The 19690-nt window shown below is 35.9% G+C and overlaps 1 protein-coding gene across 2 annotated transcripts in view; it reads right to left on the reverse strand.

Annotated features, from left to right (window-relative positions):
• PKHD1 (PKHD1 ciliary IPT domain containing fibrocystin/polyductin) overlaps window positions 1-19690 on the reverse strand; it is a 770507-nt gene that overhangs the window by 322729 nt on the left and 428088 nt on the right. For both annotated transcript variants that reach the window (XM_007484081.2, XM_016431130.2), the window contains exons 50-51: window positions 19196-19391; window positions 951-1016 (exon numbers count right to left, since the gene is read on the reverse strand). In XM_007484081.2, coding sequence (XP_007484143.2) covers window positions 951-1016; window positions 19196-19391 — 262 coding nt within the window. The remainder of the gene's footprint in view (window positions 1-950; window positions 1017-19195; window positions 19392-19690) is intronic.

A 19690-nucleotide genomic window follows, 5' to 3' on the forward strand; every position in this document is an offset into this window, starting at 1 on the left:
TGAATGGAAATCAATCCAAATACTAACAGATTCAAAAGTAGAATTAAAGAACGATTTAAGGTGGACTGAATCTCTCTACACATTTTATGTAGTTCTGGAAATTTTAGCAAGGGTTTGTAAGAAACCAGAAAGAAATCAGAGAGATAAAAATAAAGAAAAGATAAAATTATAGCTACTTTCTGATGACATAATAGGTTAACTAGAAAATCCTGGGGATTCAGCAACGAAACTAAGATAATTAATGCTTCAGTTAGAATATAGTCTGCCAAATGGCATACAAAAACATGTATCATATGTCTATAGGATAAAAATGAAATTCAAGAGGGAAATACAGGGGTAAATCTCATTAAAATAATTATACAATTCATGAACTATTTGAGAGTCAAAAGAAGGCTGAGACTCTTAGAAGATCTTTCAGTAATGAAAATGCAGTTTCCTAGAGCTAGAGATAAACAAGGAGGAAAGTATTATACAGCATTTGTAATACATTCAGTCTTTTAAAATTTCCCTTAAGTAAATTTTAAGGAATAAATTCCAGCTGAATTTTTTCATTTAATGTATTTAATTTGAAATCGGAACCAATAATTTATTGATTTTGAGTGAATCAAAGGTCTTTCTAATTAGTGCATGGAAGTCAATCTGAAGATATACATTCCAATTTATAAATGAATCAATGCCTATATATTATCTATGATATATATATATATATATAGTATTTATTTGTGGTTTTCCATTATTGCTTCCAAATTGCTTCAAAAATAAATATTTTTCTCATGCTGTTTAATGATATGCAACCAAGTACTCATGATTGTTTCTTACAATAAAATTAATGCTAGATATAGAAATGATAGAACTGGCATAAAAGAACTGAGATCAAGTCTGGGAACCTGAGAAGGCAAAGGAATTATTGAAGGAAAATCCTCCCTTCTTGTTAATAGACCAAAACTTACCTGGAGTTGCTGGAATAATTCTTTCCTTCACCAAGAGGGTAAGATGAACTTGGCCTTCACCTGAAACTAAATTCATAGAACAAGGACTTGGAGATGAAACCAATAACCTCAGAAACATAAATATAATTTCTGAGAAAAGCAAATATAAGATCAATTCAACATTCTCTACCTTCCTAGCCTCTATTCTTTTATCTTTTGCACAAACAATTGAAAAGGAACAAACAAGAACAACAACAAAACCCTCTCTCCATTTTTAGTCCCTAATGGCTAATCTAATGATTGGTTCTCAACATTTCCTTTTTATTTTAGCTGAACAAACTAAATTGCCACAGGGTCTCCTAGACAAATAGCCCTAAAACAATAAGAAACCTTTAGCCATATGTTTTTTGAAAAGCCAATGGTGGCCAGCAGGGCATGTTACCCATTCTATTACTTTTCTACCAATCAGAAAGCTTTGCTTTTGTGTCTAATGTACCTTCCACCAATTGTAGTCCAGATTACCCATAAAATGTATTCCCTCTACCTTTAACCAAATCATCCTTTCTAATGAAGGCTCTTACTTCCTCCTCTACCCCCCTTTCTCCTCTTATCTTCCAAACCAACCGAGCACATTTAAAAGGCCTGGGGTTCATTAATTTTAAGTGTTCAATAAATTAGTGGAAATAATCAAAAGGCCTGATTCTTTCTGATAATGGCAATTTGATGTCAGTATAAACCAGTAGATTAAGCTGGGAGCATATGCTTCTTTGCCAAGTGAGGCTGCTATAATTAAATAGTGAATGCATCTACAAGGTGCTCTCACGCCTGATTAATTAGTAATCAGGTGCTCAGTCTTCAACAACACCTTGTCTCTCATTGGTTAATTACATCTCTACCTTGTCAGAAGTCATGGGAACTAGGACTTAACATTTATGGAGGTACTGGGACTATTGGAGCACGGTCAGGCAGAAGACCCATGCCAGTTTGTACCTGTCCACCACTGTAATCTCAAACCATACTCTTCACTAGAGCATGAAATAGGGAGAAAACAGCTTTTAAATTCTTAAGTGTAGACTTTTGAACATTAAAGCAAGAAAAAAATTAATTAAGTCCCTTGGGCCAGAGGAGATCCATTCTGAGGCTGTCTGAGGTCCCTACCACATTATCTTCAACCCTCCCTCCCCTTCTATTCATTGTTTCCATTTTAATTTCCATTTAAACATAAAACTGTTGATGTCTATGTTTTCCTATATATACTATAGTTTTCTTTCTTTTTTAAAAAAACCTTTCTGTCTTAGAATCAATTCCTTGTATTTGTTCCAAGGCAGAAAAGTAGTAAGGGCTAAGCAGTGAGGATTAAATAACTTGCCCAGAGTCATACAGCTAGGAAGTGTCTGAGGTCAGATTCAAAGCTAAGACCTCCCCATCTCTAGGCTTGGCTCTCAAACCACCTAGCTGCCCCCATACTATAACTATCTAAGATTAAATACCTTGTCTTTCAAATATCTCTTCCATTCCTTAGGCTTATTTCTATGATCAAGTCTTTAATTATATTAATCCATCCTCATGATATCCTGACCCTTTTCCCTCTACTGCTCAAATCTTGTTTGTCTTTCAGGGAATAGGTCAAGTTCCATCTTCTTCATGAAGCCTCCATCCAATAGGAGACATGGAAAGGATAGTCAGCAATTCAAAAGACCCATGCTCTCATCCCAACCTCTTCAATTAGTGTATGACCTTGAACAAGCCCTTAACTACTAGGATAATTTCCTCTTTTGTACTATGGACATTTTAATGATGCCAATCCTCTTATCTTATCATTTTATACTCAAAAATTCTTTGAAGACCATAATCATTATGCAAATAGAGGACATTCAGATCAAAATTATATATATATATACATATATATGTATATATATGGACATGAATATGCCTATCTGTATGTATAACATCTTTCTCAGAATAACTCAAAGTTCCTTACAAACATCAAATAGTTCTGGTACATTTTACTACCAGGCAAGAGAAAATATATGAATGGGGAAGAAAGATTATTTTTATGAAATGAAAAAAAAATTCAAATTAAAACAGAGAAATTAAGATATTTATCAAAGATCACTTCAAGAAGAGTAATAACATAAAACCTAATCCAGTGATCTTTCCTTTCAGAATATCATAACTAGTAATGTGAGCTAAGTTCCAATGAAAAGCTATCTGGATATTGATCCTATCTTTGTCATGTTCCTTTGCACAATTATTATAACTCTTCAATCTGGGTGAATATAACACTTTCCTTAGTATTTGGTAGATGCATTTGGATGTCATTCAGGTCCAGAAGAGACATATTTACTGACCTGATTACGGTAAAAATACTATGACAGTAAGCTGACCCTAATGTCCTAAATTCAGACCTGTTTTATTGCATAGTATGAACAGTCCATGAGATTCTAATATAATTAAAGGAAGAAGAGAGTAAAAATGTAGATAATTCTGAATTACTATATCTTCTTGATTTCTTCTCCATTTGGAGATTAGGTCACTGAAATGCCCATTCTTCCTAGCTACTTTTTCTTATTCTCCCAAATCCCATCAGAGACCAGGAATGAAGCAAAGGCCAAAAATAGAGTGCCAAGAAATCTTCCTGCATAACCAGAGGAAAGCCTGCTGGTCACTGGAATCACATGCTTTTGTAGGCAACTCAATCAACTTAACTATTTTGAAAGAGCTTTGAACCTACAAATAATGTATGCCCTTTAAAATTTAGAGAGTATAGTGAAAAGAATGAAAATCAGGGACTGAAGGTACTGACTACAGGGGAAAAGTTTAAAGGATTATACTTCCTTTGTGAGATGTATATGTTTTCTTAGTTCTTGTGATTTCTGATTTTGTATTTGTAATGCGAGAACACTTAATCTACCTTGTTTATAAAAGGAGCCCCAATGTAGCTGATCCATCCCAGAGACTGTAAGAAGATCTATTCCTCAAAAAACAAAAGTAAATCTCTGTGCCAATTAGGGGCCTAATTGCTCTTAGTTCTATATAAACCAAGCTTAAGGTAAACATAGACATACAGTGGGTTAAGGATTTGGGATGAGAATGAAACATCCCATGAAAACAGTCTCCAGAAGCAAGCTACAAATAGAGATGTTCAATTAGATGTGATGATGGTGCTGACTACAGGGTCTTCTTTAAGAAACTGGAAAATAAAAGAAATCTCTATGTCCCTTTAATCTAAATGCCATCCTGCCTTTTTGGAAGAAGTACGTATCTCTCTATGAGGAAAAATAAGGGTAAATTTAGACCTTTATTCACATAGTGAAATTCACAGAATTTCAAGCTCCAATCTCAGGACTGCCATTTATTACATGCGTGACCATAATCAAATCACTTTCTATCTATGGATCCCAGTTTCCTTATTTTAAAATTAAAAAAAATGTTTTGTTGAATTTCTCTAATGTTGTCTTCAACTTTAAATTTAATGATTTTGTGATTGAATTGAAATATAAGTACAAATTGGAAGATCTCAGGCCCATAGGACCATGGTATTAAAAGATTAAGTATCTTATAATTCATTTAGTACAATACCATCATTTTATAGATGAAACTAAAGCCCCCAGAATTAAAGTACTTACCCAAAATCACACTGATTCTAAGTGGTATAGGCAAGATTTGAGCCTATAGATTCCAGAATTCAAATCTAGTCCTAGATGAAAAACTATTTCCCCTTTATTTATTCTAACTTTGATAAAATGATTCCTACTATTAAATTGTCAAGCACTTCCCCTTTCATATTTCAACAGTTTGACTACTAAGAAAAGGCAGATAAACTTTGGTATAAGAAAAATATATGAACTCAATATGTGAAGAAAGAGTTTCTCAGATAAAATAAGAAAAGACCTATATATTTAAATATATAAGAACTAGAACATTTCCTCAATATATTTGTGATCAAATGATGTGAATAATGTTTCTCAAAAAGATAAAAGGGCATCTCCAACTCTATGAAAAACTACTACAAATAACTAGTAATATAAGAAATGAAAATTAAATCAGTTACTGAGATCCAGCTCATATCCATGAATTTGAAAATATGGTAAAAAGGGCAAAAAATTGTTAAAAGGGCAATGGGAACACAAGTTAACTGGTGCACTGATAGTGAAGTTGTGAATTGGTTCAGTCATTGTAGAAAGCCATTCTCGAACAATATGCAAAAATGCCTTTAAAACTGTGCCTATCCTTTGACCCAAAGATATATGATATATGACCCCAAAGAGATCAAAGAAAGAAGGAATGGATCAAAATGATCAAAATTATTTGGAGCATCACTTTTTGTTGAAACAAAGAACTGGAAATTAAGGAGTACCCCCTTTTGGAAGAATTGCTGATAAAAATAACAATATATAACCTTAATGGAGTATAGTGCCATAAAAATGATGAAAGGGATAGATTGAGAGAAACCTGGAAATACTTATATGAAATGATACAGAATGAAGGAAGCAGAGTCAGAAGAAGAGTTTATACAAAGACTAAAATTGGAAAAGAGGAAACTGAGGGAAATTTTTATAACAAATTTCTCTGATAAAGGTCTTATCTCTTAAACATATAGGGAACAGAGCCAAATATACAAACACACACACAGATATATTCATATAAACAAGAGACAATCTCCAGTTAATAAAAGGTCAAAGGATATGAACAGGCAGTTTTCTGAATAAAAACTATCAATAGTCACATAAAATGTTCTAAATCACAACTGATTGGAGAAACGAAAATTAAAACAATTCTGAGGGACTACCTCACAGTAATCAGATTGGCTAGGATGACAAAAAGGAAAATAACCAATGTTAGAGAGGATGTGGAAAAGTTGAAAAACGAATGCACTATTGATAGATTCTGAACTAATCCAATCATTTTAGAGAAAAAATTGGAACTATGCCCAAAGAGTTATTAAATTTTGCAAACTCTTTGACCCAGCAATATGACTATGATATCTATATCTCAAAGAGATCAAAGAAAAGGAAACAGGTCTTATTTGTATAAAATATTTATAGTAGTTCTTTTTGTGGTGGCAAAGATTTGGAAATTGAGGAATGCCCATTAATTGGGGAATGGCGAAACAAGTTTTGGCATGTAATTTTGATGGAATACTATTATGCTATCAGAAATGATGAAGAGAGTTTCAGAAAAAGCTACGAAGACATATTCACTCCTGCAAAGTAATATGAGCAGAACCAGGAGAACATTGTACACAGTAACTTTAATATTCTAAGGATGATCAACTGTGATCTAGTCTGATCCAGACAATGACCAAAGACCATTCCAAAGAATGAGAAGAAAATGCTATCCATCTCCAGGAAGAAAACTAATGAATTTTAGCAATTTATGCTAAAAATGCAAATTTAGGCATTTTTAAACTTTTTTTTCTGTGCTTTCTTTTGCAATGTACCCAATATGGAAATATGTTTTGCCTGACTTCACATATAAAATGATATCAAATTTCTTGCCTTCTCAATGAGTGGGGAGAAAAAGGAGGAAAGGAGAAAATTTCAAACACAATTTTTAAATGAATATAAAAATATATATTTGGGATATATATATATATATGTATGATAGAAACTTAAGAAGTACAACAATGAAAATAAAAACAACTTTGCCAATTTTGAGAACTCTGAATACAGCAATTACCAAAAATTACTACACTGGGCTGAGGATTGAAGCAGGATTCCTTCTTGACATAGAGATGATTGGCTAAAGACGAAGAAAAGACAAACATTTTCAGAGAGGACTGAGTTATAAACTCTGTAGAGGAATGAGCTTATTATTACTCCCTTATTATCTGGCAGTGGAATAAAAACAAAAACTGCTAAAAAGAAGTTCATCAACCAATATACATTTTATGTTATATATTGAATAAAAAAGGAAAAACAAGTTATGTAATTCTTTTTAATTTATTTTTTGACTAACAAGTATTTTTATTAATCTGTTCTTCCCATTACCCTTTACTCCAAAGAACAAATTTGAAAAAAAAAGAAAAGAAAATCCCTCAGAACTTATATTTTTTGTCCAGCAAAACAAATTCCCTCATTAACCATGTCTAAAAATGAATATTACTTTCTACATTTTAAAGTTATCACCTCTGAGAGGAAATGAGGGGCATATTTCATCTTCATTCTGCTGGATTTGTGGCTTATAATTGAGTCAACAAGAGATCTAAAATCTTTCAAAATTGTCTAGCTCTCTATTTTTATCATAGCCATTGTTCTCTTAGTTCTGTTCACATTATTCTTTATCAGGGCAGGAATAGCTAAACAAATTACAACAAATGAATATAAAAGAATTTTATCATTCCCTAATAAATGATGAAATATACAATTTCAGAGTAAACTAAAAGGACCTATATGAACTGATGTAACTGATATGTTGGGTCAATCATTTTTTAAAAAATTAATTTATTTAGTCAATTTAGAACATTATTCCTTGGTTACAATAATCACATTATTTCCCTCCCTCCCTTCCACACACCCTTCCCGCAGCCAACCTGCAATTTCACTGGGTATCACTTGTGTCCTTGATCAGAACTTATTTCCATGTTGTTGGTGTTTGCATCAGGATATTCATGTATGTATTCATGTATTCATGATGTAGAGTCTACATCACCAGTCATATCCCCTCAACCCATGTATTCAAGCAGTTGTTTTTCATCTGTGTTTCTACTTCCACAGTTTTTCCTCTGAATGTGGATAGTGGTTTTTCTCATAAATTTCTCTAAGTTGTTCAGGATCACTGCAATGCCACTAATGGAGAAGTCCATTACATTCGATTGTAATGTTGGGTCAGTCTTATTAGCTCTTGGTGACCCCATTTGGGGTTTCGTGGAAAATATACTGAAACAGTTTTCCATTTTGTTCTTGAGCTCATTGTACAGATGAAGAAACTAAGGCAGATAAAGTTCTATGAATTGCTCTGGGTCCTACAGATTTAAAAATGAATTTTCCTGCCTTTAGTTCTGGCACTCTATCTACTATGCCACCTACCTGCCCCAGCTATCAATATTATATTATACAAACCAGGACATCATCTAGCTGAATAGTCTGGTCAAGTTTGTATTCCATTTAGCACTTTCCAGCAAAGGACTCTCAGGGACTCTTTTTCCCAAGTAAAGCAGTCAGTGGCAAAATGGATACAATTTCTTTTTTTGTTTATTTTTTTGTATATATATATATATATATATATATTTCAAATAAGTTTAACTAATTTCAAATATTTTTCCATGGTTACATAATTCATGTTCTTTCCCTCCCCTATCTCAACCCCTCCCAAAGCCAATGAGAAATTCCACTGAGTTTTACATGTGTCACTGATCTAAACCTATTTCCATATTATTAAAATTTGCACTGGGTGATCCTTTAGAGTCTATATCCCCAATCATATCCCCATCGAACCATGTGATTAAGCAGTTGGTTTTCTTCTGTGTTTCTACTCCCACAGTTTTTTTTCTCTAGAAGTGGATAGCTTTCTTTCTCATAAATCCCTCAGGATTGTCTTGAATAATTGCATTGCTTCTAGTAGAGAAGTCCATTATATTCAATTGTACTCTGTGTATAATGTTCTCCTGGTTCTGCTCTTTCACTCTGCATCAATTCCAGTTCACATGGAATTCCTCCAGTTTCTTGTTCCTTTTAGCATAATAGTATTCCATCACCAACAGATACCACAATTTGTTTGGCCATTACATTTCTCTGATTAGAAGAGATTTAGAACACTTTTTCATGTGCTTATTGATAGTTTTGATTTCTTTATCTGAAATTTGCCTATTCATGCCCCTTCCTATTTATCAGTTGGGAAATGGCTTGATTTTTTATACAATTGATTTACTCCCATTGGGGAATTCTATACCCCAATGTATCTAGATGCTTTTCCCACTCAGAGTTGATTCCACCAAGATAAAGGTTTAATTATTATCTATTAGCACTCTCTTCTTCTCCTTCTTATAATAGTATTCTTCCCCTCCCTCCCATGTGCCTCTTTATGTGGTATAACTTAACCTATTTTTCTTATCCCTTCAAGTTTCTCCTGATGCCATCTTCTATTCCCCCCCTTTCTTTTTTTACATATCATCTTAAACCACTTAGTACTCCAACCACTACCTATGACTAACTTTTCTAACTACTATGATAGTAAATACAGTTTTTGAGAGTTACAAATATCATTTTTCCATATAGGAATATAAACAGTTTTACCTTACTAAAGCCCTTAAAAGAATTTTTCCCCTCTCTTTCTTGTTTACCTTTTCATATTTCTCTTGAATTTTGTATTTGGACATCAAATTTTCTATTTAGTTCTGGTCTTCACAAATACTTGGAAATCTTCTATTTTGTAAAATGTACATACTTTCCCCCTGGAAGTATGTAGTCAGTTTTGATGGGTAGGTGATCCTTGGTTGTAGACCTAATTCTCTTCCCTTTCTGAATATCATATTCCAAGCCTTGTGGTCCTTTAGTGTGGAGAATGCCAGATTCTATGTAATTCTGATTGGTGTTCCTTGATTTCTGAATTGTCTCTTTTTGGCTTCTTATAAGATTTCCTCCTTAGCTTGGAGTCTCTTGAATTTGGCAATTACATTCCTGGGAGTTGTCTTTTGAGGATTTAGTGTAGAGGGTTTTCTATGAACTCTTTCAATGCCTATTTTGCCCCTTTGTTCAAGGACATCAGGGCAGTTTTCTTGGATGATTTCTTGTAGTATGATGTCAAGATTTGTTTATTTCTGGCTTTTTAGGTAGACCAATGATTCTCAAATTGTCTCTCTTTGCTCTGTTTTCCTGATCTGTCATCTTGTCAGTGAGATATTTTATGTTTTCTTCTAATTTGTCATTCTTTTCACTTTGCTTTATTAATTCTTGTTTTCTTGTGAGATCATTAGTTTCTACTTGCCCAATTCTAGTCTTTAAAGTCTGGTTTTCAGCTATGATCTTTTAATTTTCCTTTTTGTTTCAGTCTATCTTGCTTTTGATGGCTTTCAGCAAGTCAATTCTGGTCTTCAATTTATTTATCATTTCATTTGATTTCTGGGCTTGTTTTTCCAAGTGGGAAATTCTGTCTTTAAAACTGCTATTTTCCTTTTGAAGTATTTCCCACTTTTCTTGCCAAGTTTGTTCTATCTCTCTTACTTGGTTCTCCACCTCCATTCTGATTTCCTGGAAAGCTTGTGACAAAATTTTCATTTTTTTTGGAAAGTTTGTTTGTATGTGCTTATTTTTCATCCTCTGCTGTCTCCTCTGTAGACTGTTGTTTTTCAAGATAGAAATTATCCAGGGTCAAGGTTTTTTTTGTTTGTTGGTTTGTTTGTTTTTTGGTTTGTTTGTTTGTTTGTTTTTGGGTGGTTGTAGATTATAGTTCTTGAGTGTTGGAGGCCATTGCTGTTTTAGTTTTTTTTTCTTTCCTTCCCAGTCACAAATCAGAGTGAGGAGGGTAGGCAGGTCTCTGTGTATAGAGTTACAGAGCTGCTTTTGCCCTGAGGCTATTTTTCAGTTTCTGCCTCTTCTGCTGTGGGCAGCCCCTCTCTGCCCTATCTCTGAGCCCAAGCTCCATGTTCCTCAACCTCCTGGAGTCCCATGTCTTGCTGTTCTCAGGGGTAACTCTGTGATGTCCTCAGCCAGCCCCCTGAGAACCTAGAGATTGTCCAGTGCTCTCTCTGACTCTGGTGCTACAGGTGGAGTAGGGATGGGGTGATCAGCTTACACTTTGGTAGGAGTAATTTTACCCCTTTATAGCTTGAAAATGCCCAAACCCTTCTTACCTTCAATGCTAAGCCCTACAGTAGAGTCCCTTTACTAAACTGATTTTGGTCTTTTTTCCTTTTAAGCCACTTTATATTGGTTGGTGGTGAGGAAAAGAAGACCCTGGCTTCTACTCTGGGGTTATCTTAGCCCAGAAATCAAAATGATTATTATTTCAAAGGTAATTTCTAGACTCTCCATTCCACCTGTATAGCCCTGATCAGTGTATATGCATCAATACATGGGGCATTGCTTCCTCCATTCCCAGTTATATCTGCAATGTTTCAGTGCCAAGGATACTCTGAAACAAGATCCTTATTAACAATGGTCTCATGGGGCAGCTAGATAGCATGTTGGTATGAATTTGAGAGGACTTGGGTTCAAATCTGGCCTTGATATTTCCTAGTCACTTAACCCAGACTGCCTAGCCCTTGTTCTTTTGTCTTAGAATGGATATTAGGACAGAAGGTAAGGATTTTTTAAATGGTCTTACAAATGGAGAAAAATATAACAGATTTCATTGTAAGCAATGTCGATCACCCCTTTATGTAGTATCTCCTCACCTCTTTCACACAATGTCCCCTCTATAAAGGTTTCATTTTGTATAATAAAGGAAAAGGAAAGGTGGAAAAGACTATGCCACACAAAAAAATTGAAGAAATTAAGACTGAAGAAGAGGAGGCATAGGAAGTATACAAGTGTCTGAGTATTAAGGGCAGAGGTGTTTTTTTCTACCTTTCTTCCCATACTTAGAACTTAACAGAGTGCCTGACACATAGCAGTACTTGATAAAGGCATACTGACTAACCATTTTTAAAGCTTCAATAGACAAAAAAGGAATTAAATTTCTTTTGCTTGACCTCAGAAGGCAGAACTATAAGCAATAGGTAGAAGTGTAATAGAGGCAGATTTTGAAATGATGTAAGGAAAAGTTTCCTAACGGCTAGTTCTATCTTAATCTGAATTGAGTTACCTTGGAAAGTAGTAGGTTCTCTCTTGCTAGAAGACACAGGATCACAAATGTAGAGCTAGAAAAGACTTAAAGGGTCATGGAGTTCAACCTTCTTCATGTACAGAAGAGAAAAGTGAGATCCAGGGAGTTTCTAACTTAACCCAAAGTCACATAGGTAGCAAATGTAAGAGATGAGATTTGAAGTTATAATATCCATCTCCACCGCCAGTACTATTTCTATTGAAGCAAAAGAAACTAGGTGACCACTTGATAGAATAGTCACTCCATCTCCCTTTAAAATGACCACTGATATCCCTTCCAACTCAGATTGTGTTACTAAGTAAATTTTGTGGACCTTTCACAATATAAAATGGCAGATAAGATTAAAAGATCAATTTCAAAAGCAAGAAAAAAAAAGTTTTGCTAACTAGCCTGGGGAAGGTAGAAGGATGAATGTGACAAAAAAATGTTTTTTTAAAAAGCAGGAATTCTGGAGTCTGTGGAACAGAAAGTCCTTCAGTCTATTTTAGAGCTCTCTGTTCCCAGTTCTCTGAAAATACATGTGACTGAAGTAATAAGTTGGGAGTAATACAAAGAAGGAAAAGAGGGGAAAGTATTAAGATGAAAAGAGTCACAAGGTAAACCAACTAGAGCTAAGGGTGAAGTTTCCCATGATACCCAGAAAAAAAGAGGGGGCAAGGGCACTGATAGATAACACCAAAAAAAAGTGGTATTCTCTATAGTGTTTGACCCACAGTAAACACTTTTTTAAATTTTTTTATTCATTCTTCTAGTCTTACAACTAGCTCTTTCCTTACCTGCTATCTCTGGAATGGGACATCCACATAATCTATACTTTTGCAAAGGCTATTCCTACCCCCTTACTTGAATTACATTTTCTGTCTCTTAAAATCCCTAGCTTCCTTTAAAACTCAGTACAAACATTATCTCCTACATGATATCTTTTCAGATCTTCTCTTCCCTATACCTCCTATTACTAATTCCTTCCCCCTGAAAAAAATATACCTTATAATCTTGAATATATTTTATATACAATATACCAGTACATGTACATGTCTCTGCTGATGGAATATAGGATACTTGGGGACAAGGGCTGGGGTTTTTGTTGTTGTTGTTATTGTTGTTGTTGTTGTTGTTTTGTTTTGTATCCCCAGCATTGAGCAGAGTGCCAGTCTTGATCAATTGACTGATTATGTAAGAAAGTACTAAAATAACAAATAAGGAGGCATGTCTTCGGGCCATTACATTTTAAACTCTGCTACTCAGGATCAATTAATCAACAAGCATGCATTAAACACTACATTGTGTGCCAGGAATTGTGGTATGTTTGGGGGAATACAAATATGAGTGAAACTATCTTTGCCCTCACAGTAATTGTATTTACTACAAAGAAGTTGTTGAGTCATGTCTGAATCTTTGACCCCCACTTTGGAGTGTTCTTGGGCAAAAATACTGGAGTGGTTTGCCATTTCCTTCTCCAGTTCATTTTATAACTGAGGAAACTGAGGAAAACAAAGTTAAATGACTGACTCAGGATCTCACAGCTATTAAGTGTCTGAGCCTGGATTTTACTCTAGATCCAATACTGTATCCACTGTACCATCTCACTGCCTATTGCTTTAAAGTTGCATCCAGGATTAAGAGGAGTCAATGAAAAAGAAAGAGATGTCCTCCATCACCCATCACCCAACCTGTTATTGCCCCATAACTACTTTCAAAAGAAGATCTATATTCTTCTTTGCTGGTTGTACTAGAGATATTCATATCTGGAAATAGCATATACAAGTCTAAGAACAACACTGGGAAAATGCCACCTCCTTCCTTTGAACAGCCCTGGGCCTTGGTATTCTGGTCATGACATCAGTAACATAAATAGATCTATTTTAAGTGACAATAGAAATTGGAGAGCTGATAAGCAGAAAGCCCTCAGAACCAAATATGTTTTTTAAAATATAGCATCATGCTAAACCTGGATCTTTAATCAACCTTACTGTATGACTTTAGTGAAAATAATGAGTATGACCTGACCACAACAATGGGAAAGGACCTAATTTGTTGATCTAATATTTTCTGAAAATAAAATGTTTATAACATAGCATAATTGCTCTGGAACTGGAAATCCAAGAAGAGAAGAAACTGCTTATATTTTATATAATTCCAACATTTTTTTTGGTTTTCTATCTGTATTTCAAATGTTAGGAATAGTAAATTATTGATTGCAAAGGCAAGATTTATATTGTATTTCATGGACTTAAGCAGGAAAAAAAGTCTCACAGGACAGGGCTTACTTGCAGTGAGCTTTTACTAAAGCAAAGATGACTTGGTGGATATGAAATGAACACCTAGATATCTGAGTTCTAGAAAATTCAATCGAATTATTTTTGTGTGTTTTGTTTCCATTTTTGTTTTTCTCTTCCCTTCTTTCTCCCAGTAGAGAAGTTCCTTCTGCCAGTTAGACAAAATCCCTTTCCATATATTCCAGCTCTGTCCTGCTACCTATATTTCTGCCCTGGAGGTTGGTGTATTTCCCTTAAGTCAGCCCTTCACATGGCTGGTAAAGTGCTTGGGGATCCTTGGGGGATGAACTGTGCTATATAAATGTAAATTAATTTAGTAACTAGAATGCTATGGATTGCCTTAGGGGACCTCAGGACTAGAATGGCAACAGAGGAATGAATAAGATTCACCTCTCCCCATACTCCTACCCAACACTCCATCTCAGGAAATCCTCCCAGAGAGCTTTAGGAAACAGAAGCAAAATCCTTGAGTTCTCCATTTGTTTCAAAGAACTGCATGGAGTCTGGGAAACAGGATTAAATAGAGAAGACATTGGCGATGTGTTCAATCTCTTTACCCATAACCCTTTTGAGAAAGAGGAAGCCTAGAGAGGGGACATTTCTGCCCATATCTATCCACGGGGAAAGTTAGATCCTCGGTAATTCTTTTTAACTAGGAACATCTTCCTAGAATCCTCTAGATCTTGAGTTTTTTTCTATGCAAGGAAACCAGATGGGAAAAGCCCATCTGTCTTCCCAGTCAAAAGCGTTCCTGCCCCTATAAACATCAATGCCAGCATCTTTTCCTTCTCTACTTCTTTTCTCTGAGTGCTTGGGAGAACTCCGAGAGGAGCATTGGCAAGACTGGCTGGATATTGTTTCTTTTTTCTAGTCGGGTCAGAAGCGAGGAGCACGTCAGAAGCATCTGAGCCTGATAACTCCACGGTGGACCTGCTCAGCTGCCAACTCCTACAATGCCCCGGTTCAGCCATGTGCCACCGAGTAAGAGCAGGGCTGTGTGAACTCCAGAGTTCTCTTGTGAATGGCCCAGCATCTGATGTAAATTTATCACCCGGTGCTGGTTGGCCAGGGGGGAGCGGAGGGTGTTTAATGCACTCCTGCCACAACCCAACAGTTTGCCCTAAAGAGTCTTTTACTGGTACAAAAGGAGGAGGTCAAAAGTAAGTTGACCCCTGACAGAATGTACAATTATTAGAAAAGGGCTATGTACGAGCAGCTGCCGGAACCCCACTGGCCTAGCAATGGGCTTCCAAGAGTCAGAATATGAATAATAAACTCAAGATTGTTTTCTCCACCCCCACTGCCTCACCCCAACCTTCTCCCCCTGTTTTGGGCAGGACCTATTATTTTTCCACAGGAAGAATCATGGCCCTTCCTAGCAGCTGCAATAATTGTGTTCCTATTGTACGGAGACCTCCTCCTGGCCACCCCCCTACAAGTGGCCATTGTGAACGGAGGGTCGGTGATTATACGCTCCGACTGATGCTTTTGGGGACCCAGCTGCCTAACTGATGACACACGAACGTGTGGAAGGCAAGAGTTTGGGGCGGGGGATACGGAGCAGGGCATGGAGGGGAGGCTGCGTCTGGGAGATGGGGCTCCGACATACCAGACCTTTTGCATAAGTCAAGCCCGGAACAAACAGAGCTTTATTGGGCCCTGCTGACGAGAGGACTCATCCCTCTTTGAAGTGGCGGCTGTGCATGGGGCCGGACAGCTTTTCCTCCTTTGGACCAAGCAAACATCCTCCTTTTGATATGCTGCATGCTCATTATCTCTGCCCCATTTAATGATTTTTGATTGAAGGGTGGCGGCTTGGATGCCAAGAGGGTAGTTAGAACGGCTCCATCCAGCCAGGCCTACAAGAAAGACTTGCCTTGTCCATGGGACTAAATTTGGAATTTCTTAACAGTGTGTGCTTGTTCTTAAAGGCAGATAAGGACTGAGCGTGAAATTCTTAATTAAGCAATAAATAGAGAGTGGGGTGTCAGCAGATGTAGCTGGTAGTCATAGCAACCAAAGTCACATGGGTAAGGGAGCTGAGACTAAATGTAGGCCTCGGGCCTAGGTCTGACTGACAGCTGAAGAATCCTACAAAGCTTGTAAACCAGATTAATTAGCTGACTAATTATTTCAGAGCATTAATGTAACTAATATATATATATATATATATATATATATATAAAGTTTGCCACAAACTGAAGAAATATATCTTTTTGAAAGATAGAAAGAAAAGCAGCCATTGGAAACTGATTCTAAGTGACCAGGACATTGACTGTGGGAAAAGTAGAGCCAAAACACTGAGCCCAAAAAGAAAAGGAGTCTTTCTTGATTTTAGTTCAAACATTTGCAAATATAAAAGAATTATTGTCCCTAGATCTTAGTCACTTCTGAATATGATATAAAAGTAACAGTTCAAAGCTGTTGCTCAAACTAAAGTGTGACATTCAACTTCTCTGGCCTTAGTTTTCTCATCTATAAAATGGAAGGGTTGGACAAGATGACCTCTAGCACATCCCTTTCACCTCTACAGCCATAAAACTATGACAGAAAATGATTTCTAGGTTCTTCCAGAGACCATCACGGGGAGGGGCGGGGGGAAGAATGGTACCCTAATGGCCTAATTTTGAGACTAGTCTCACAAATTCTGCTCCCTCTATCTCCTATTTATTACTTATATGATCTTGGGGAAGTTATTTCACTTCTCTCCTCCTCAAATTCCCCATCTGAAAATGAACTCCTTATGGACTGACTATATTCAGGGTTTTTTTAAATTCTCCCATATTTAGAGGCACATAAAAAGTGCTTAATATATTTTTATTCATTTATTCATCTATATAATGAGAGGTTGAACGAGATGACATTTAGTTCTATGATCTTGAGTCTTTGCTTCCTCGGAGTACTCAGTAGATTTAGGACAATCTGAATCAAGTCTCCAATCTTCCAAGCCATATTATTCTTTTGAATCTACACTGAAGGAACAGGAATCTCCATTTGAGAAAACACATGTCAGAAATACTGTCACATGCCCCTCTATTGATCCTAGTTGTAAGTTCTAGAAAAATATAATGATATCCTTTCAGAAATGCTTGCTGGGTGTGTGCTTGGTTTGAATCGCATGATACTTTTGATCCTTTGGGCAAACAAAAAGATCTACTAATGAGTTCAATTAAAGCAAAATCACTGAATGACAAATTTACAGAAAGGAACCTTCACCAGGGTTGGTTCAAAGTATCAGGCTCTACTATGTTCTGAGGTAAATAGCTTTAACCCCATTTTACAGATGGAGAAACTGAGAGAAGGAAATTTAAAAAGATTTTCGTCAAGGGATAAAAACTAGTCTCAAAGGAAACGTCTGTCCTCAACTAGAAGGAAGCTAAAAGCTGTCTTTGAGGCAGGAGGGGGAAGACAACAAAATGAATGACTTGGGCATTGAGATGGCTGAAACTCTAATTCCTTTGATGGTTGGGGTAAGGGGAATTCTCCATCCAGCCAGCCCCCATCCCACCTCAGCAAAGTGGTTGAATTCAGCAATTATCTAGTAGGCAGCACACTCTAGTGGAGATAAGTAGTGGCTTAGAAGCTGGAACACCTGGGTCCTTTTATCCCCACCCAATACCTCATTCAGACTGACATTAGACAAGTAGTCTAATTCAAATAAAGAACAGTTCAGTGGATAGAACTAAAAATGGGGATGCTTTTCAACTTCTACCTTGTAGGAATAAAAAAGAAACAAAGCCAATGGAGGAAATTAAATAATGGTATACAACTCACTGTCCTAAAATTGGCCTTTCAGTATCAGAAAAAATGCAAAATTGTGAAACAATGGGCCTTCATTCAAATGCCAACCCTGTTCATTATATCCTCTGAAATAATTCATTATTAACTGTGTAATAGCAATGGCTCTTGACATCTGTTTTCTTGTTTTAAAATAGGAGAAATAAACTAGGTGATCTCCATGGGCTTTTCAATCTATAAATTTATGGTCCAATGAAGGTAACCACCATAGTTAATGAAATAGTGTACATTTTTAAATGGGCTCTTCTGCATGGGATGTCAATTATTAATACAAATATATTCATACCTACATCTAAACAAAGATGGAAATGGAGGAAATCAAGCAACAGATCTAGTGAAAACCACATAATGGTTCTTAAAGATATGTATCAATCAGTTCTTTCTAGTCCACTTCAGTCTAATTTTCAGAGGAATCCATATATGTGGGTAAATTCTGAACATCTCTACTATGCTCCCCCTACAAAATTATAGATACTTCCTTAAACAGCTAATACTGCAAGCCACAAAGGAATATGCAGACAGTAAGAAGGGATAGGACTTGGTATGGGAAATGGGAATAGGGTAAATCAAATTAATGAGATACATGACTTTCCATAGACACTTGCCTGGTCAAAATTCAATTCTCATGACCCTATAAAGTAATGTAAAGGGAATTTTGGAAGCTTTTCTGAGTCAGTCATATTCAAAACCAACATTCTATAGCATGAATCTTCATAGAGATGGCACATTTGGACCATGAGGTTGTAATGGTGACTCTCTTTCTAGACTGAAAGTATTGGGTATATTTTAGCTAGTCGTTTCTGACAGTCAACCAGAAAGTCTCAGGATTTCAAAGAAATTAGGTACTGAATTGGTTCAGTTTTTCTTTGGTTTTATTATTAGATGGTGAACTCCTTGAGGGTATAGACTGTCTTTTGCCCACATGAATTTTTTTTTTACCTAGAAGCTGAAAGTGTTCCTCTTAAAATTCATTTGTATTTATTTTATATAGATTTATCATATACATGGGCAGCTAGGTGGAACAATGGATAGAGTGCTGGGCCTAGAATCAGGAAGACTCATCTTCCTGAGTTCAAATCTGACACTGGAAAGCCATGAGACCCCAGGAAAATAATTTAAACAAGTTTGTCTCAGTTTCCTCATCTGAAGAAATGGAATGGCAAACAAGACCAGTATCTCTGCCAAGAAAACTGCAAATGGGGTCACATGGAACCATACTGGAAAAAACTCAACAATAACAACTAGTTGTGTGTTTGACACCTCTGCCTCAAAGTACATTTTCTCTCCACTGTTTGTTTTACAAATGTTCATTACCCCAAATTAAGAAAAACAATAGGCATACCACTATATTAAAAAAATAAAATGATATTCAACTAGTAGAAATCAGTTGTATTAACCAAAGAACATTTCTGGTCATGCACTTACCCAAATAAGTGAGCTCCCCCAAATGGCTGTTGAAGAACCAATCACAGGCCTGATCACGAGTAGCGGACGGAGAAGATAGAAGGGACTGGCCAATTCTAGTCCCACATATCACCAGAATATCAGCATATGGCTGTAAGTCTTTGTGCACCACCAGCAAGTAATTTCCAGAGGTAAAGTTATCAAATGTTGCTGAATACTTTGGAAAACAGACAGGTCATACTTGTTACTTAAAAATAATGCCCTATGCGGAAGTTTCATTTATCTATTTGTTCAATCAAATTACAAAAATTATTTTATTGTTCTAAAAACAATAACAAAATTTATTTGGAAGAACAATAGATCAAGAATATCAAAAGAAAAAATGAAAGCATATAAAAGAATAAGGATTAGCAGTACTAGAATTTAAACTGAATTATAACATAGTAATTACAAAAACTATCAGGAACTAGCTAAGAAATATAAAGGTAGATCAGTGGAACAAAAGATACATACAAC

The sequence above is a fragment of the Monodelphis domestica genome, chromosome 2 (assembly GCF_027887165.1).
Source record: "Monodelphis domestica isolate mMonDom1 chromosome 2, mMonDom1.pri, whole genome shotgun sequence".
Classification (NCBI taxonomy): Eukaryota; Metazoa; Chordata; class Mammalia; order Didelphimorphia; family Didelphidae; genus Monodelphis; species Monodelphis domestica.